The following is a 16,467-nucleotide window of genomic DNA, read 5'->3' as shown; positions in this document are numbered from 1 at the left end:
ATTAGAACAATTCCAATGTAGTTAAAGTGAAGAACGGAAGAACAGACGATCCAAACTTCCCTCTGATTCATTAACAGCCACAATGCTAATTAGTAATCATAGGCAAGCTTAAAAAAAAATACATTATATGAACTAAGCATAAACATTTTTTAAATTTAATTTCTCCACATCCTTTTTCCTGTGCCGCTCTGACTGTACACTGGCTTCTGCCATCCCCCTGTATGCACAATAGGCCTCTGTGTGCACGGCGGGCCGCGGAATGCTGCGAGATGGCAAGGCGGTGGGATAGCTGCATGGTGAGGATGGGGGGTTGGTGGGTGAGGAAGGGTGTGGAAGCACGGCGGATGGAGAAGCTGGGGGGGGGGGGGGGGGGTGCTCAGCGGTAGGGGAAGAGATGGCGGTGGCAGACGACGGGTGGTGATGATGTGGTGGAGGGGGCTGATCTTTCATGACTGTACTGCTGCATAGAGGCTCCAGGGGTCTACAGGGTGCCTAGGTTTCGGCATAGTGGCCACAGAGGACTGCGGTGTTGCGGATTGGTGCTGGTGGCTCCTGTATGGACGCATTGGTGACCAGCAGTCAGTAGAGGTTAAAATAAAATATAAAAGTCAATCCAAGCTTAAAGTTAATTCTAATTTTAACAGGACAACAGTCAAAGGGAAACTTCAGATCTTTTTTTTTTTTTAAATGGGGCCACCTCTAAACTTTTCTTGACAATAACTTCAAAATACCCCCAATGGTCTAAACACAGTATTCAGATTGATACTGTGATTTATTTATAATATGAATTGCAGTTTGCCTGAAAATTAAGTCACTGGTATCGAGCGTCACGGCTCACCTGTTAACTGGGTTTGGTCATGTGACATTATAAGCTGAGCATTTTGATACTGTGATGCAATTTTTGGTTGAGAAGAACTGGCAAAATGGAGGCCCCCTGAGATGGTGTGTCAAGGGAACTAGGAGGCCAGGATGTAGGTCATTATATAGTACAGTTTGCGAGGGAAATAGTCAACAAGAATACTAAATGGTAACTGTTTGTTTCTGAGTCAAAATCATATATTGTTCCCAAAAGCCATAGGCGGTATGACATTGTTATCCAGTAATATGTAACTATATAATGCTAACAGGCCCTATCCAACATTGACTGCAGCCATTAAAGCAATATTTTACCCAGTCCTCGCTTTTCTGAGCCTGAATGAAAGCCTCAGGTCCGGTATGCTCCTTTTCCTGTGCGAGGTGTAGGGGGAAGAGGTTAAGTTTGTGCAGTCTTGGTGAGTGTAGCGAGGGGGGCTTTCTCACACAAGATGGAGGATGAAGGGACAAAGGTAGTATTCATTGGCCCAGGAATGGAAAACATTTTCGCCTGAAAAAAGAGAGGGTACAACCGGCTGACATAGTACGCAGAGGTCCCGGTAGCCGCTACCCCTTTTTCAATAAGGCACAATAGACCACCGTTGCCTCATTGGGCCTTGTTCAATTGGGGAATTATGAATATACCTCACCTCACAAATGACATCAATGACCAAATGTATGTCATTCTCGTCCCTATGAGCGCCGTGAACATGTTCAACAAGTTACGATGATGGAGATCATAATTGAGGATTGAGTTTTACAGTATATTAGAGAAGACTTGCATCTTACATTGGATGGCAGTCTAATAGATTCCTCAATGCTTACATGCGATATACTTTCAAGGATTAGGTAAAGTTTGTGTCTAACGTACTAAATGGTCTCTGCTAGTATAAAGTTAACATTTCTGGTAGAAGATCTTTCGGTCTTTCCGACAGCAAACCACAGGTGAGAGGAAGTTGCATTCAAGAAAAGACAAATCTCAAGACTGTCTGTGCAAGCAAGTGTGTTAAGAGGAAGCATCTCAGACACATGAATGTGAAGTGTCCTCTGAAGAAAGCTGCCAAGAGAAATGCTTGGGGCCTGCTCGAGCTCATGGTTCTGGAGTGAGGGCGCTGCCTAGAGGAGGAACTTATTAATGTTTGGTAAAGTGAACTCACCATGAGGTGTCACTACTGTATACGAGAGCATCACCGCTCTAGTACAGTAGTAAACCACTTTCTACAGAGTACATATCCTTTATCAGAGCTCTATCTCAAAATGTACGTTTTAGAAAGGTAACAATGTCATTAATACTGGCAGGGTTACATTTCTTCGAAAAAAAGTTTTGTATTAGTTTTTAACCCCATTAGGGCTCTGAGGTATGCAGATTTCAAAACTAACATGGTGAAAGGATATTTCTTTGTTATGCTGCAGGCAAACGGACTAAGTTACCAACAGAAGTGAAGTTAAAGTTAAGTATAAATGTTTTAAGATACATAGTGTGGTCTCATAAATTCCATTTGACTATATGGCCCTTCCGATTCATTTAAACATGTGTTCTGATAGTAAATTTTAACAGGGATGTGTGCACTTCTAAAATGTATTGAATGTATATGTCCAAATTTCTTATTCAAATATATGTAACTCCTTTTGTCATCAACGTATGTGACCCACACTCAACTTAATATGACTCATGATTAATTTCCAATTCGCAAAGGGAACTGCGCAGTTGGAACATCTACTACGTTACTTTTATGTCAAACTTCACGTGTATGTTCCGGATTGAATTGCAACGATAATATTTGACCAATTAGGACCTTGCACAGTAGCTCATAGCATATCCAATTGCCTTTCAGCAGCTGCTGTTGTTTATTTACCTTGGCATCTCAACCATCATGCTGCATGTCTCCGCCCCCTCACCCATGTCGTTGAAAGAGCAGCTGCAGCTACCGGTAGCTGTGAACACCCTAGAGCACTGGCCACAGAAGTCTTGAGCAACCACCGAGGGGGGGCAAGAAAAAAATAAAAAAATCTTTCTATTAATCAGGATTAGGTCCTATTTATCACAATGCATTGTCTGAAAGCTCTGAGGACAGCCAAGCCTGGAGTCTTGCAGCTAATTAAAAATGCAGGAGTCGCGACAAGACTTGGAGCTGACAGCAGTGTTTTGTCTAGGACGCAGCAAGCTGTTTTTCTGCCCTGCCGGGTCACAGCATCACCTCACACCCACAGAGCCCTTCATCAACAGACCGGTCCTGATGTGGACCAGGGATATGGCAAGTAGGTCATCACAGACTGAGACACTTGTGTGTGATTACAAAGGTACCACAGGTTTATTGTATGCCAGACGTTTTCACCATCTGCAACATCATTTAGGGTATACCAGGACCGAGCCGTCACTGGAAAAAAAAAAAAAAAAAAAAAAAAAAAATATATATATATATATATATATATATATATATATATATATATATATATATATACACACACACACACACACACACACAGATTAACATATGTCAACATGGTGCCTAGGCAGAAGCACTCTAAAGACATTCTGTACTTGTATGAAAGGTCATATATTTTTAGTAAATTCATGTAATGCGGTAATTTAATGGATTATCTAATCGTACTTTTTAAAATGATGAATCTATATATTTGTATTTTCACCAAAAGATTATAGATATAATAAAACAATCCAAGAAATGACAGTATCAAAATAGATTACCGAAAGATTTTAACTATAACAGATATTAGGAAGGAAATTAATTAAGCTTAGAGTTTCACTTTTGGAATTGAATTTATGTCATAAACTTAAAGCAAGGAGATTTTCCAATAATTTATTGATCTGTATCGCTATATTCTTTTGGTAAAAAAAAAAGTTGTATGTATGTAATTCTTTTTCTCCACACAATGTTCAAGATGTACAGGTCACTGTTTTTTTGTTTGTCTGTTTGTTTGTTTGTTTTATGCCAGCAGCAGTAGGTTGATGTCCAGCATGGAAGACCTACTTTTCTACACCATCACCGATGGAAGGGAAATGATCCCCCTCTCGCAGTTCATATCAGTGAGTCAAGAGCACCCTCACGTTGGCTGTGTCACATTGGTTTGACTTCTCCGTCATGAACATTCCATGTACAGTATGTACCCAAGCACATGTTTGCCTGCTGGCACTTATGTTTCCTAAACATGCCTCTGACATTAGTAGCAGCAAACTTTAGGCGAGATTTCAGAGCCCCGTGCAAAAAAAAAAAAAAAAAAAAACACCTTCAGTTGAATCCCATGATGTCAAAGAGTTCTTTTATGTAATTTGTATAGTGTCCGTGACCCGAAGGTAAGGGACACCAAAACAACATGGATTGATCTGTGCATGTGGTAATATTCTTTGATGGAACAGACTGTGTGCCTCGGAGAAGTGACCTTTGTGTACAAATAGTGTCTTATTAGCGCTCTTCGGCTGAGTGCACATGTTTGCACAAGTGACTCAGGTAGAATTTGTTAGTGGAAAAAGGTGTAATTGAGCACGGCAAACCATTGGCATCGATGTTTGCATAGTCAGACCTATGTTCTTATCGCTAGTTTAGTGCGCAGTACAGGAGGAAAACATGTGCTGAGCAAGCATATAGTATATGTGGGATATGGAACCGGCTGCAGCACATTTTCCTCCCTTGATATGCATGACAAGATGACTGAATATAAAAAGTAAACATTGTGATATGGTACATTTGGGAGTTTGTATGTTCTCCCTGTGGCTGCGTGGGTTTCCTTCAGGCACTCTGGCTTCCTCCCACATTCCAAAAATATAAATGTTAGGTATAGAGTCCAATCTAAAGTGATTGTGAAAGGTTGTTCGTCTATGTGTGCCCTGCGATTGACTTGCAACCAGACCAGTTCAAGGTGTCCCATGCCTGCTGCCCAAGTTGGCTGGAATAGGCACCAGCACGCCAGGGATCTTTGTTTGGATGAGCGGCTATGGAAGATGGATGGATGGATGGATGGATGGATGGATGGATGGATGGATGGATGGATGGATGGATGGATGGATGGATGGATGGATGGATGGATGGATGGATGGACGGACGGACGGACGGGCGGACGGGCGGACGGACTGACTTCTTGGATGGACTTCTTTGGATGGCTTCTTGAAACCAAAATAAAATTACTTATGATCAGGGGTTTGGTGGCTATCAGGAATTTCAGGCGTTTCCCTGAAAGGCCAGTCCACCTCCAGGCTGGTTGACCCCTCCATCCTAAAACTTTGCGTCTCCTTTTTGCTGGGTCAGCTGGTGTATTACACTAGTACAGTGTTTCTCAACCTCTTTTTTTGCGTGATGTAGCCCCTGAGAAATATGTTTTCAGTCAAGTTCCCCTTGTCCAGTCCAAAGCAAGTTTGGGTTAAAAATTTTAAAAAGTCATGCCATCAGTGTGTGATTTATTAAACTTTAAGCCCCTTCAAACTTAAATGTCCTCTTTTGAATCATAGAAGAGATCTGTTATTAAAAAGAAATAACTTACCGGTAATCAATAAAAAATATTTTATTTCAAAAAACAACCAGCATATAGTGTGAAAAAACCTGTTCTCAAAAAGAAATCATTCTAAATAAATTTTTGTTATTACTATTTTTGTTCACACAGACTTTAAGAAAAACAGGGCTGGGGACTTCTGACCCTCGACTCCGCGACTGTATGCGTCAGCTTCGGCAATTCACACTTGACTCAATGGGACCGGTCATGATGGACAAAACCCTCTTCAGAAGGTATTAAAAGCTTCTCGCATGTGCAGCAATGCGCTCACATGTTCCCTGCGATATTCCCAACTCAATGAACCCACACTGCTCCTATCACTGCAGCTGCTTTCTTCTTTTACCCTGTCAATGATTTGGGGACTAGCGTGGGGAAGAACGACAAATTTGAAAGCACGAGTGTGACCGCGGGGCTTTCGAGAATTTGAAGCAGATACTTTGAAAGACTTTGCAAGCAGCTATTTTGAAAGGCTTTGGTGCTTGTGCTATTTGAGTAGCAGAGGCTGACAGAGGCAGACGTTTTAGAGGCGACAGCTGTCATCAGACACTTTTCGCGTGTATGCGTGCAGTCTAAGATCTGCAGTGGGAAGGTGGCGTGCCCTCAAGGCCTGTGAAAAGCTCAGCTGAGACCTCCAGTACAAAAGAACGCTCAACGTTTCCATGGGCTAACAGATTGTTTCCTTAACAAATGGAAAGGCTTGTTTATGTATGCAGTTGAAAGAGCTTTTTTTTTTAAAATCAATAATATGACAAACCTATCACTTTCCCGCAGGTGTGTAGGTAACAACATCATGCTGCTGACTAAGGCCTTCCGAAAAATGTTCATCATTCCAGACTTTCAAGCGTTCACTCAGAAAATCGATGAATTTTATGACAGTGCACAAACGCAAGATGGAGGAAAGGTAAGTGGCCTGTAAGCTTGTTTAGCTTGTTTGCCTCCAGCGTTTGGTTTCAAAAATGGCAGCTCATATCAGTCAGGCTGCCCCAGGGCAGCTGTCTCCATATAACAGTGTACCACCGGTGTATGAATGATTGATTGCGTGCGTCTGAGTGTCCAGAAAAGCATGATATAAAAGCACTATATGAATACTACAATTACTGTACCTCTACCAGACTGTAGAAATAATGGCGCCAATGAGGAAGCCACCATCATCCTAAAATTGACCATTGAAAAATGGCCAGCCCAACAACATGCTGCTTTGTGGAAGAGGCACTTTTCTTCTCACTATTCAGACGCTAACACATGTAATAAAATGATACTTTGTCTCCATTTGTAATTCTCTCTTGCAAAGCAGACTAGAGTAGATCGTCACAATTCTTTGCACATCTATAGATCGAACCAGAAACCATCTTGAATCAAAATGTTTTCTCACATCCAAAAATCTGAATTGAATCATGACAAAAAGTCAAGCCACTAGATTTAATATACAGTACAACTGGCACAAAAATAAATGTGCATGTGTACTGTATCAAATGCTGTAGCCAGGAATTGTATTCAGTATTCATGTCTTCATGCAGGTAGCTGATTACATTCCTCAGCTTGCAAAATTCAGCCCTCACCTTTGGGGAATGTCGCTGTGCACCATAGATGGTCAAAGGTGAGCATCTTCTCAGGGATGCATGCACCCGTTTTGGTATCTTACAGCATCTGTACCATTCCATTTCTTCCATGTTTCTCCAAACTTCATGTGCTATGAAGACACTCAATTGGTGACACCAAGGTTCCCTTCTGTCTACAGTCGTGCGTCAAGCCTCTGGAATACGCGATCGCTGTACATGAACTGGGCAGTGAATACGTTCACAAATATGTGGGCAAAGAGCCCAGTGGATTCAGGTTTAACAATCTGTCGCTGAATGAGGAAGGTAAACTATGTTTTCTGCAAGCTATTCTTTCATTTTTAAACAACTTGAGTGGTGACAGTTTAGAGCTCTGTGGCATGTTTGGCTTTGGTTCCTACTGAGGAACGTGTCTTTTTAATTTTTTTTGCATGCTCTCTTGTGCAGATAGACCTCACAACCCAATGGTGAATGCTGGAGCCATCGTTATCAGCTCGTTAATAAAGGTAAATAGGACATAACTACAGTATATGTAAGATCTTTTCCTCGTGAATGAGTAAGATGGAATGATTAGGTAAGCAAGGTCTTCTGATTGTCCTGAAATGTACACTGAGATGGAACCAGGTGACCTCAAACCGATTTCTCAACCAAAAACTGTCTGCAAACCCGTGTTCTTTGCATTTGCATTGGCAAAGAGACAGCAAACATCCACCAACCGCTCCAAAGTAGTCAGACACTCCATTAGACTGGCCAGTTGCTATGGTGCAGACACTGGACTTTGGCTGTTAGCATTTGACTTGATAGACGTCGAGCTTGTTTGTGCACGCAGACAAACATGGCGTGTGCACGTGTTTCACTCGTTGACTATTTTCTCAGCTGAGTGAAGTAAAGGCGTTGTGTGCAAGGGACTGTGCGTGTGTTCATACACACACACACACACATATACATATATATATATATATATATATATATATATATATATATATATATATATATATATATATATGTGTATATATATATATATATATATATATATATGTGTGTATATATATATACACACATATATATAATTTAATAATTTAACAATAATAATAATAATAATTAAATTAAATATATATATGTATTGATATATATATATATATATATATATATATATATATATATATATATATATATATACGTATATATATATATATACGTATATATATATACATATATATAATTTAATAATTTAACAATAATATATATATATATATATATATACGCACACACAGTGGACCCATATATATGTATATATATATATATATATATATATATATATATATATATATATATATATATATATATATATATATATATGTATATATATACATATATATAATTTAATAATTTAACAATAATAATAATATATATATATATATATATATATATATATATATATATATATATATATATATATATATATATATATATACGCACACACAGTGGACCCCCGTGTTACAACATCCCTGACTTACCTTATTTTCATGTTGCGACCTGGAGTTTTTTTTTATCCCCTCCTTATGAAATTTTCTCGGATTTGCGCCCAAAACAACTCATGACTCTAGGGGCTTGGCTGTATTAGTGTTGTTTTGTCTCCATCTGCAGGCGTTTTTAGGAAATTCCACTTATTTTCAGTTGCCGCCCCTGCAACGTGTCACTACAGTTCTGGTCTGCTATTTGTCGGCGTCTCCTCACGGAGATGATGGTTTAACGATAAAGCTTTGTTCGATTGTGAGGGGTTACAAAACCGTATTTATAGTCCATTTTCCAGCTTAATTCAAAGTTGAAAGGGTTAGCATTGGGTCCCAAGATTGCGAGTGATGTTAAAGAGAGAAGTAAGAAGATGATTTATATGGAAACGATGGTGGAAATAATCCTTATTAGGGAATATGGGCATAACAAGAGGTACTCAAATGTAAATAAATCTTTTCTATATTTTTATTTATGATGTTTTCTGATTGTATACATGTATATTATATATACATAGCACTTACTATACTATTTTGGTACCAATTTTTAATATGTATGTACAATTTTGATGTTTTTACCAGGAGTTCTAAATGCATTAGCTATTTTACGGAGGTTTGGATCGTCCATCATGCGGCGAATTCACCTTACGACTCCAACCGCAGAATGGATTAATCTCGCAACACGGGGGCCCACTGTAATTATGTATATATATATATATATATATATATATATATATATATATATATATATATATATATATATATATATATATATATATATATATATATATATATATATTTATATATATATATATATATATATATATATATATATATATATATATATATATATATATGTGTGTGTGTGTGTGTGTGTAATTCATCATTTATTTACTTTTTACTGTCACTTCAAAGTAATTGGTTACATTACAAAATTACTGTATTTGAAATGCATTACACTTCTTTTGCATTACTTTTATATTACTCTCACCACCATAACTGGAAATATGGATTTGCCATTCTAACTGTAGCTCATTACACATCCAGAGAAAGGTTGGCTTGAAGCTAAAACCAGTACAAATCATTAAATCTGTATTGTATTGTAAACCTTTAAAGACAAGCTACAAAATATCTCTTTTTTTTGAAGGGGAGGGGTATTTTAATCCCCTTCTAATTTAGCTTCACAGCATAGTGATGCATTGTTTATGTTGTAGGCAAAAACAGTTAGTGCATTTCACAATTTCATTGTTTATATTCAAATTGAAGATCAGTTGACTCGGTTACAGACATATGTTTCAAAAATAGATGGTTTTGGAGGGGCTAACGTTAGCAGCTAGCCTACATCATTAAGGTGTTTAACGTACTGTTTTGTATGCTTCATCTTGATACACACTGACCAGAACTATTGATAGACTATTCTTGATAGCAACTGTGCGGTGAAAATTAGCCTTAGCTTACCTTGTCATTATTGCTAGTTGCGACAGGGATCATGCTGACAAGGTTTCCAAATGCTGCTGAATCCATTGTGGAACGTAGCAACCTATTGATGTGGATGTGTCATCCCTCAGCTGGTTTTCTTTTCACTAACTTCACTTTACCAAGGCACCGCTCAAAATGGTGAGTCATAGTGGACGGCTTTTTCGTGCACAAATGCACCTGACGATGATCTTCTTGTCTTTATCTCTGATGAAATGAAAGTAATGGGTGTATGTCCATCGTGAGGTAAAGCAAGTTGAATTGGTTGTGCAATTACGGTGTAATGGTATAATGGAAGATAAAGTGTGTGATAACGTGCACTTTACTGATGACGTAGAATTAAGGGGCCTAGGGTATGACAAACAAACTTGGAGGATAGTTTAAGTTCTTACAGGATATTTTATTTACATGACATGCAAATGGTGTCATCGCGTGTCCAGTTAAAACATTCAAACAGTGCCATCTGTAGGGCTGGTAGACAATTTTGTGTTAACAGAAAATCACAAAGACTGCAAGTTTTTTTGTTTTTTGTTTTTAACAGCCTGACTCAAAGAAAGCAGAGAAGTTTGACTATGTGAGTAAAGTCGTTTTTTTGTTTTTTTCATTCATTAGATCAACTGTATCCTATAGGTTTGTTTCCACCTTGATGGACGTTGTCCATCTCCTGTCATTCTTTTGCAGGTAATGGAGTTTGTGAAGCGTACAGCCGGAGAAGAGTACGTTGGTTTCAGCAATGCAACGTGAGTACAAGGAGTACTTGCAAATGTTGTTTTGTTTTATTTTGTTCTTTCATAGCGGTAATGTATTCAAAGGTTCCAGTCAGAGAGAGAAACGGGTGACAGGAACTATGCAATTGGTTACTACCTCAAGGAAAAAAAGGTAAGTTTCCTTTGCGTGTAGGTTTCTCCCATTGGCTTCAATAAATCTGATGTGTTACTTGTAGTGCTTCCCCGAGAATGCTGACATGATTGATGCCCTTGACTTCTACTTCCAGGTTAGAACCTTTCCGACTACAAACCGTTGTTGACATATTATATGAAAAGTTGTATTGATTTTAGACATTTCGTGTTGATCACAATATCGCTCTTATTTCATCCCTGAGAATGGATGAGAAGTTAAAATGTAAAATCATTACATTATTCGTTCAGTGTAAATTTTGACAAGAAATTTCAGTCTTTTGACTAAATGTAACTTGTCTGCTCTTTGAGTGAGTTCAGTTTACATGTTCGGTACTTATTCTATATGTTATGCATACATGTTTTTTTTCACTTCATTATGAACTTTAGCAACGGCATTCTCGAAGGCTTAGAGAGAATACCTGGGCATGGATGTTCATAAATATGGCTTCAAATTTGTCTATTTTGCCATGAATTAATGTTCCATGTTCAGTACATTTCATGTTTATTTTTCTTCACAATGAACATGGAACGGGCACACAAGTCTTTCCATTGATTTTCTCCAGCTATTGACATTTTCTCACGCTTTCACCATGCAGTATATACGAGTTCGCTCTTCGGGTAAGCGTGATTGAAGTCGGTGGCCAGCTTCCGCTTACCACGCTATACGACCTCTGATTGGTTCTTTTCTCAATTAAGTCCCACCTTTTCCGGTTTCTCAGTGGCTGTGTTCTTCACTTTGTGTATGACTCATTTTTATGAATAGATTTCCTTAGTGAGTGTGTGTGTGTGTGTGTGTGTGTGTGTGTGTGCGTGCGCGCGCACGCGTGTGCGCGCGTGTTTGTGCTCTTGGATTTTGATACATTGTAGGGACCGAATTCCTGGTTTTACAGTCTTTGTGGGGACCATTTGCATGTGTGTTTAAATCTTCCCTTTTTCATTTGACGACGAGTGCGTCAATCAACTCAGTTTATTATATCAATGGATGGCCTCTATTTCCTTTTTCATTTTATTTTGAGCTGAGAGAAAATAAATTACCAACATTTTTAAACAATGACTTAAACAAATTTCTTTCCAACTCAGCTGTGTGCTATTGAGATGACTTGTGAGTCGGGCAGCGTGATGGCGGCCACGCTGGCCAATGGAGGTATTTGTCCAATCACCAACGAGCGAGTGCTGAGTACAGAGGCGGTTCGGAACATGCTCAGTCTTATGCATTCCTGCGGGATGTATGACTTCTCCGGACAGTTCGCCTTCCATGTGAGTAACTTTCAGAGGCTTCACCTGCGTGAGCTGCTGGTTAGAAAAAAAATGCTACAAGGAGTCACCAGCCCAAACATGAAACAGGTGTTCAGCACAGGGTTTTTTTTTCCGTCCAGGTGGGCTTACCAGCCAAATCTGGGGTTTCAGGTGCCGTGCTCCTGGTGGTCCCCAATGTCATGGGTATAATGTGTTGGTCCCCACCCTTGGATCGCCTCGGGAACAGCGTGCGAGGCATTCACTTCTGCCAGGTACATCCGTTTTATCCGACGGCCTTGAGAGTGGGATTTATTCATACACTTGATTGACTAGGAGCTGGTATCTCATTTCAACTTCCACAATTATGACAATCTGAGACACTTCACGAGGAAGCACGATCCCAGAAGAAGCTTTGATGATGAGCCGGTGAGTTCTGCGCCAAGATACACACAGCCTCTAAATCAAAACCCCATAATCTCCATTATGATGGTCATATCTTCCTTTTCATTCTTAGAACATGTCAATTGTGAACTTGATGTTTGCGGCCTACAGCGGTGATGTCTCTGCTCTGAGGAGGTAACATTTGATGTGACAACCAACACCACGTTTTCCAGAATTGATGCAAACGCAAATCTAGCACAAAGAGCGGTTGACTTTTGTGGCAGTAGAATTGGGCTTAAAGAGGCATTTAAACTGTTGTGGGATGAAATGCAACCGACTCCGTCCGGGGCTATTCAAAGTCTGTTTTGTGCCCCATCGCCACTTAACTTCCAGGTTTGCTCTTTCTACTTTGGACATGGACCAGAGAGACTACGACTCTCGAACAGCTCTCCACATCGCTGCCTCAGAAGGTGACTTATTTTCTTCCGTGTGGCCATTATCCATACTGCTTCATACTTCAAGGGTCACGTGAGCCTTTGCCAGGTGACTCGTGCCAAGATGCGGGGTACACTTTGAGATGACTTTTTAGGGTTGGTGTGTATGTTTTTTTTCCAAGACATGATCACACATTTTTCCCGGTAGGTCATGTAGAAGCTGTGATCTTCCTGACTGAGGAATGTAAAGTGAATCCTCACATGAAAGACAGGTAGACAGTGTACAATTTGTACTGTATATAAATTGGTGTGATTTTAATCGAAGAGATATAAAAAAAAAAAATGTTTGTCTCAAAGTACTTTCTAATAGTCCACCTACTGGCATGATGTTCCTCGGCAGATGGGGGAACACTCCTCTGGACGACGCCAGGCAGTTTGACCACCATGTCATCGCCACCATTCTGCAGCAGTACCAGCTTGTGTACACCAATGGGGAGTCCTCCAGCTTCAAGGAGCAGAAGAGCACCATGGACACACTAAAGAGCATCAACTGAGGGAGCAGGCCAGGATCAAACGCTAGGAAACAGGGTGACTCGAATGATGAATACAGGATTTGAAGTGTACCTCAAGCAATTTATACACACGTGTCCCAATATTATATACTTTTGCACAATCTATTGACACGATAAAAGATTTGCAGCAGCGCGGTGAAGCAGTAGTCAGCATCAGGGCAATCAGGTTGGGACATTTGTCATTGCCGCTATTTTTGATGCGCTATTGAATTTCATGAAGTTGTGCGGGTGTCCTGGCGCGTTCAGTACTCTAGCGCGGTGCTACTTAAGTCTCTTTCAAGCCTTATGCAAGACTTTGAGGCACTTTAATGTGGGGCCGAATTTAATTCTGTGTGATTGAACTCAGGTTTGTGAGCTATATATCATTATAGTGGTTAAGTGTATTTCAATAGCGAGAGGAAAACAATCCTTATCAGGCAGTTTCATACTGAATGGTCTTTCCTAATTTAACTGTACAAATGTTGCCAAAACTGTTTATGTGACTGAGACTTTTCATTATGTCATATGAAGTTCATGATAAGGAATGTCAAGTATTTAATTATTGCAAAATAACCTTTGACTTCAAAGGTGTATTTAGGACCTAATTATCTGTTATGCACCTGTTGTCACTAAATAGTTATGATAGTATTGTTAAGACAGGGTGATTTTGTGTAACTGTGAGACAAGACAAAATACTGTCGGTATGTCCTTGTATTGAAAAAATGTACCGGATATCATACTGTGATGAAAAGAAATATGAAACCAATTCAAGTGATGTTCTTTTAATAACCAATACACAGTATTAAGTGGGTAGCACCAAAGAAGTTGATTAAGGCATGGCGTGCTATGTGAGCATACATAAGCAGGACTGGTCAAAATGAACCTGCAGATAAGTTCAGTTCACGTTGTAAATGATGCATTTGTATATAGCGATATATGGGACAGCTGCGTTACAGCTAGATTTGCAAAATCTTGAAATGAAAACGTGAAATCTGAACTTTATACAAGCCTCTCCATCTTAACGGCCCACAGGGCTTGATCAGAAATTCCCCAGCCTAATCCCGACTATCCATCGAGGCTCTCAGGCTCCGTCAGACCCGAGTGTGTGAGCAGCTCCCCATCCCAAAGTGCAAAAGCAGGGCAGACGGGAGTCTTGAAGTTAGCCCTGATGCTGTGAACGATCCTTCGTTTCTCAATGTCGACCAGCCCCAGAAGGCCTGCCTCAAAGTCAAGCAGGATGCCCACGCGGTCCGCCTTGCCAACCAGGCTCACAGGAACTACCTTATTACTGGTCATGGCGAACCACTTGCGCTGAGCGTAGCCAAACACCCACGAGGAACCGCTGGTACCCACGCAGTCGTCGCGGGACATCAGCACTTCGGCCACGCCCACCCGAAACTCCTGGGACTTTTTGACCGTCACCTCCCAGTAATGGCGACCGCCGCCGATCTTCTCGTCGCCCAACACCACCGCCCAGTCTCGGAAGCGCTCGGGGTTGTCCTGCACGTGGCTGGGGTCTAGACCCAGCATGCGGTAAATGACGCCAGTGTCTTTCTTGAAGAGGTCCAGACTGCTGTGAGCCGTCCTCTCGTCGAGGCGGAACTGCAGACCTGCGCGCGAATGGACCAAAGCAGGCTTGTTTACTTGGATGCAGGCAGATTTGAAATGTGTGCGTCATTCCCTGTTAGAATAGTCTACACAACGTTAAGCGGAATACACCTAACATGTTGTATCATGCTGAGTGAACCCGTAGCACGTCTGTCGGGGGCACATGATGCCGAAATGAACAAAATAAATTATCATTGTACAACAAGAACATCACAATATATATTAAACAGCCAAAATGAAATGGTAGCACATCTCAAACAACTGAGTAAGATATTCTTACAAAACACTTACAAATTGCTCTTGCAAAGATATTCTTACAAACAAAGTACACGAGCGCTTGTTTTGAGAGACAAAGAAATCGTTGAGGATGGCTCCTGGTACTTATGGTCTGAACAATACATAACTGACCATGTTACGATTTGGCGATCAGATTATCTGATGGATGGATCGTGGCTCGTACTAACTGTGACAGCAAAGCAGCTTCAATGTACCTGTTACCGAACGCCCGGGTCACGTAAGAGTGACTAATTAAATATTCCATAAATAAAATTTTCCACATTGCATTTGCGTCACAATCGAACACCGTAAACACGGATTTTGGTTTTCAGGGTTTTAGATGCGGTGTTAAAAACAAACAAGACCTTCGGTTGAGAAAGGCAAACACAATAATTACTTTAGTACCACCCACGTTAATTCGTTTCTGCCTTACCAAAAAAAAAAAAAAACAGTGAACAGTATCCAGTTACATTTACACTCTGGTTTTTACATCAGGTTAAGATCAAGACCATGCCAGATGGGGATGTTTATGCTTTCCAAAGATATCCGACGCAAAAGACGAACCAGACTCCTGCATCGTTATGACCTGCGACTGTTTTTTTGTTTTGTTTTGTTTTTGCCTTTACTTACTGTTCCCAGTGGACGTGATTATCTGTCTCCTTGCTGGCCAGAGAACACTTTGTCTGCACCTCGCCGACAGAAAGCTGACAGACCGTCTAACCATGAGACTCACGCGGGCAACCCCACTACTCGCCGCCATGTTTCCATGCTCACGTGGTCTCTTCGCTTCCGCTTATTAACACAAACAACAAAGTTGGATTTAGCACCCTCTGCAGGCATGGAAGGGAGCAATCGATAGCACCACGGACAGCTACAGTCAGACGTTCGTTTGAAAGATAAGAAATCAATTTGGCAGCCCAAACGTAACAAACTACAAGAACGGAAACTGTATGGAAATGATGTACATAAAATCCAAATGCACAGTATTGAAGCCAATGAATGAAGTTTTGTTCTGAATTTATAATTGTCTTTTTCTCAGAAATTCGAAATTAGCGTGAGTGAACGTTCACTCACGCTAACAACATTAAGGGTTGTCTTTCTCAAGAAAAAGAACAGTATTCAAGTTTACCATTTTTTTAAGCCTAGTGTTGGTCGGATCAGGGCATCAATCTCCTATCCAAGAC

The 16,467-nt window shown here is 40.3% G+C and overlaps 2 protein-coding genes across 3 annotated transcripts; one reads left to right on the top strand and one right to left on the bottom strand.

Moving 5' to 3' along the window:
* The first annotated feature begins 2,779 nt into the window (after positions 1-2,779).
* gls2a (glutaminase 2a (liver, mitochondrial)) lies at positions 2,780-14,165 on the top strand. Of its 2 annotated transcripts, none has more exons than XM_088407586.1 (18): positions 2,780-3,111; positions 3,811-3,898; positions 5,467-5,588; positions 6,127-6,256; positions 6,873-6,952; positions 7,054-7,217; positions 7,359-7,417; positions 10,440-10,472; positions 10,580-10,638; positions 10,711-10,777; positions 10,842-10,892; positions 11,878-12,054; positions 12,174-12,305; positions 12,367-12,459; positions 12,548-12,609; positions 12,808-12,884; positions 13,057-13,120; positions 13,249-14,165. In XM_088407586.1, exons 1-18 carry the CDS (start codon positions 2,900-2,902, stop codon positions 13,400-13,402), a joined length of 1,824 nt encoding a protein of 607 aa, XP_088263712.1. In that variant the 5' UTR covers positions 2,780-2,899; the 3' UTR covers positions 13,403-14,165. The 2 variants fall into 2 exon arrangements, with proteins under 2 accessions (XP_088263712.1, XP_088263710.1); XM_088407584.1 differs by having other exon boundaries at positions 3,808-3,898.
* spryd4 (SPRY domain containing 4) lies at positions 14,166-16,081 on the bottom strand. Its single transcript, XM_088407592.1, has 2 exons — positions 15,914-16,081; positions 14,166-15,009 (listed from the first exon to the last, which is right to left on the bottom strand). Exons 1-2 carry the CDS (start codon positions 16,041-16,043, stop codon positions 14,465-14,467), a joined length of 675 nt encoding a protein of 224 aa, XP_088263718.1. The 5' UTR covers positions 16,044-16,081; the 3' UTR covers positions 14,166-14,464.
* Positions 16,082-16,467: the final 386 nt, after the last annotated feature.

The sequence above is a fragment of the Hippichthys cyanospilos genome, chromosome 2, assembly GCF_059441005.1.
Source record: "Hippichthys cyanospilos isolate Australia breed blue-spotted pipefish chromosome 2, RoL_Hcya_1.0, whole genome shotgun sequence".
Lineage (NCBI taxonomy): Eukaryota > Metazoa > Chordata > Actinopteri > Syngnathiformes > Syngnathidae > Hippichthys > Hippichthys cyanospilos.
Note: the sequence above shows the minus strand (reverse complement) of the source record. Positions and strands in the feature narration are given on the sequence as shown.

Coding starts and splice junctions, on each gene's coding strand:
- gls2a (XM_088407584.1), top strand. CDS start 2,900: ATGCATTGTCTGAAAGCTCTGAGGACAGCCAAGCCTGGAGTCTTGCAG. Junction 3,899..5,466: donor CCCTCTCGCAGTTCATATCA/GTGAGTCAAGAG, acceptor TTGTTCACACAG/ACTTTAAGAAAAACAGGGCT. Junction 12,610..12,807: donor GATGTCTCTGCTCTGAGGAG/GTAACATTTGAT, acceptor CTTAACTTCCAG/GTTTGCTCTTTCTACTTTGG.
- spryd4 (XM_088407592.1), bottom strand. CDS start 16,043: ATGGCGGCGAGTAGTGGGGTTGCCCGCGTGAGTCTCATGGTTAGACGG. Junction 15,010..15,913: donor AATCACGTCCACTGGGAACA/GTAAGTAAAGGC, acceptor ATTCGCGCGCAG/GTCTGCAGTTCCGCCTCGAC.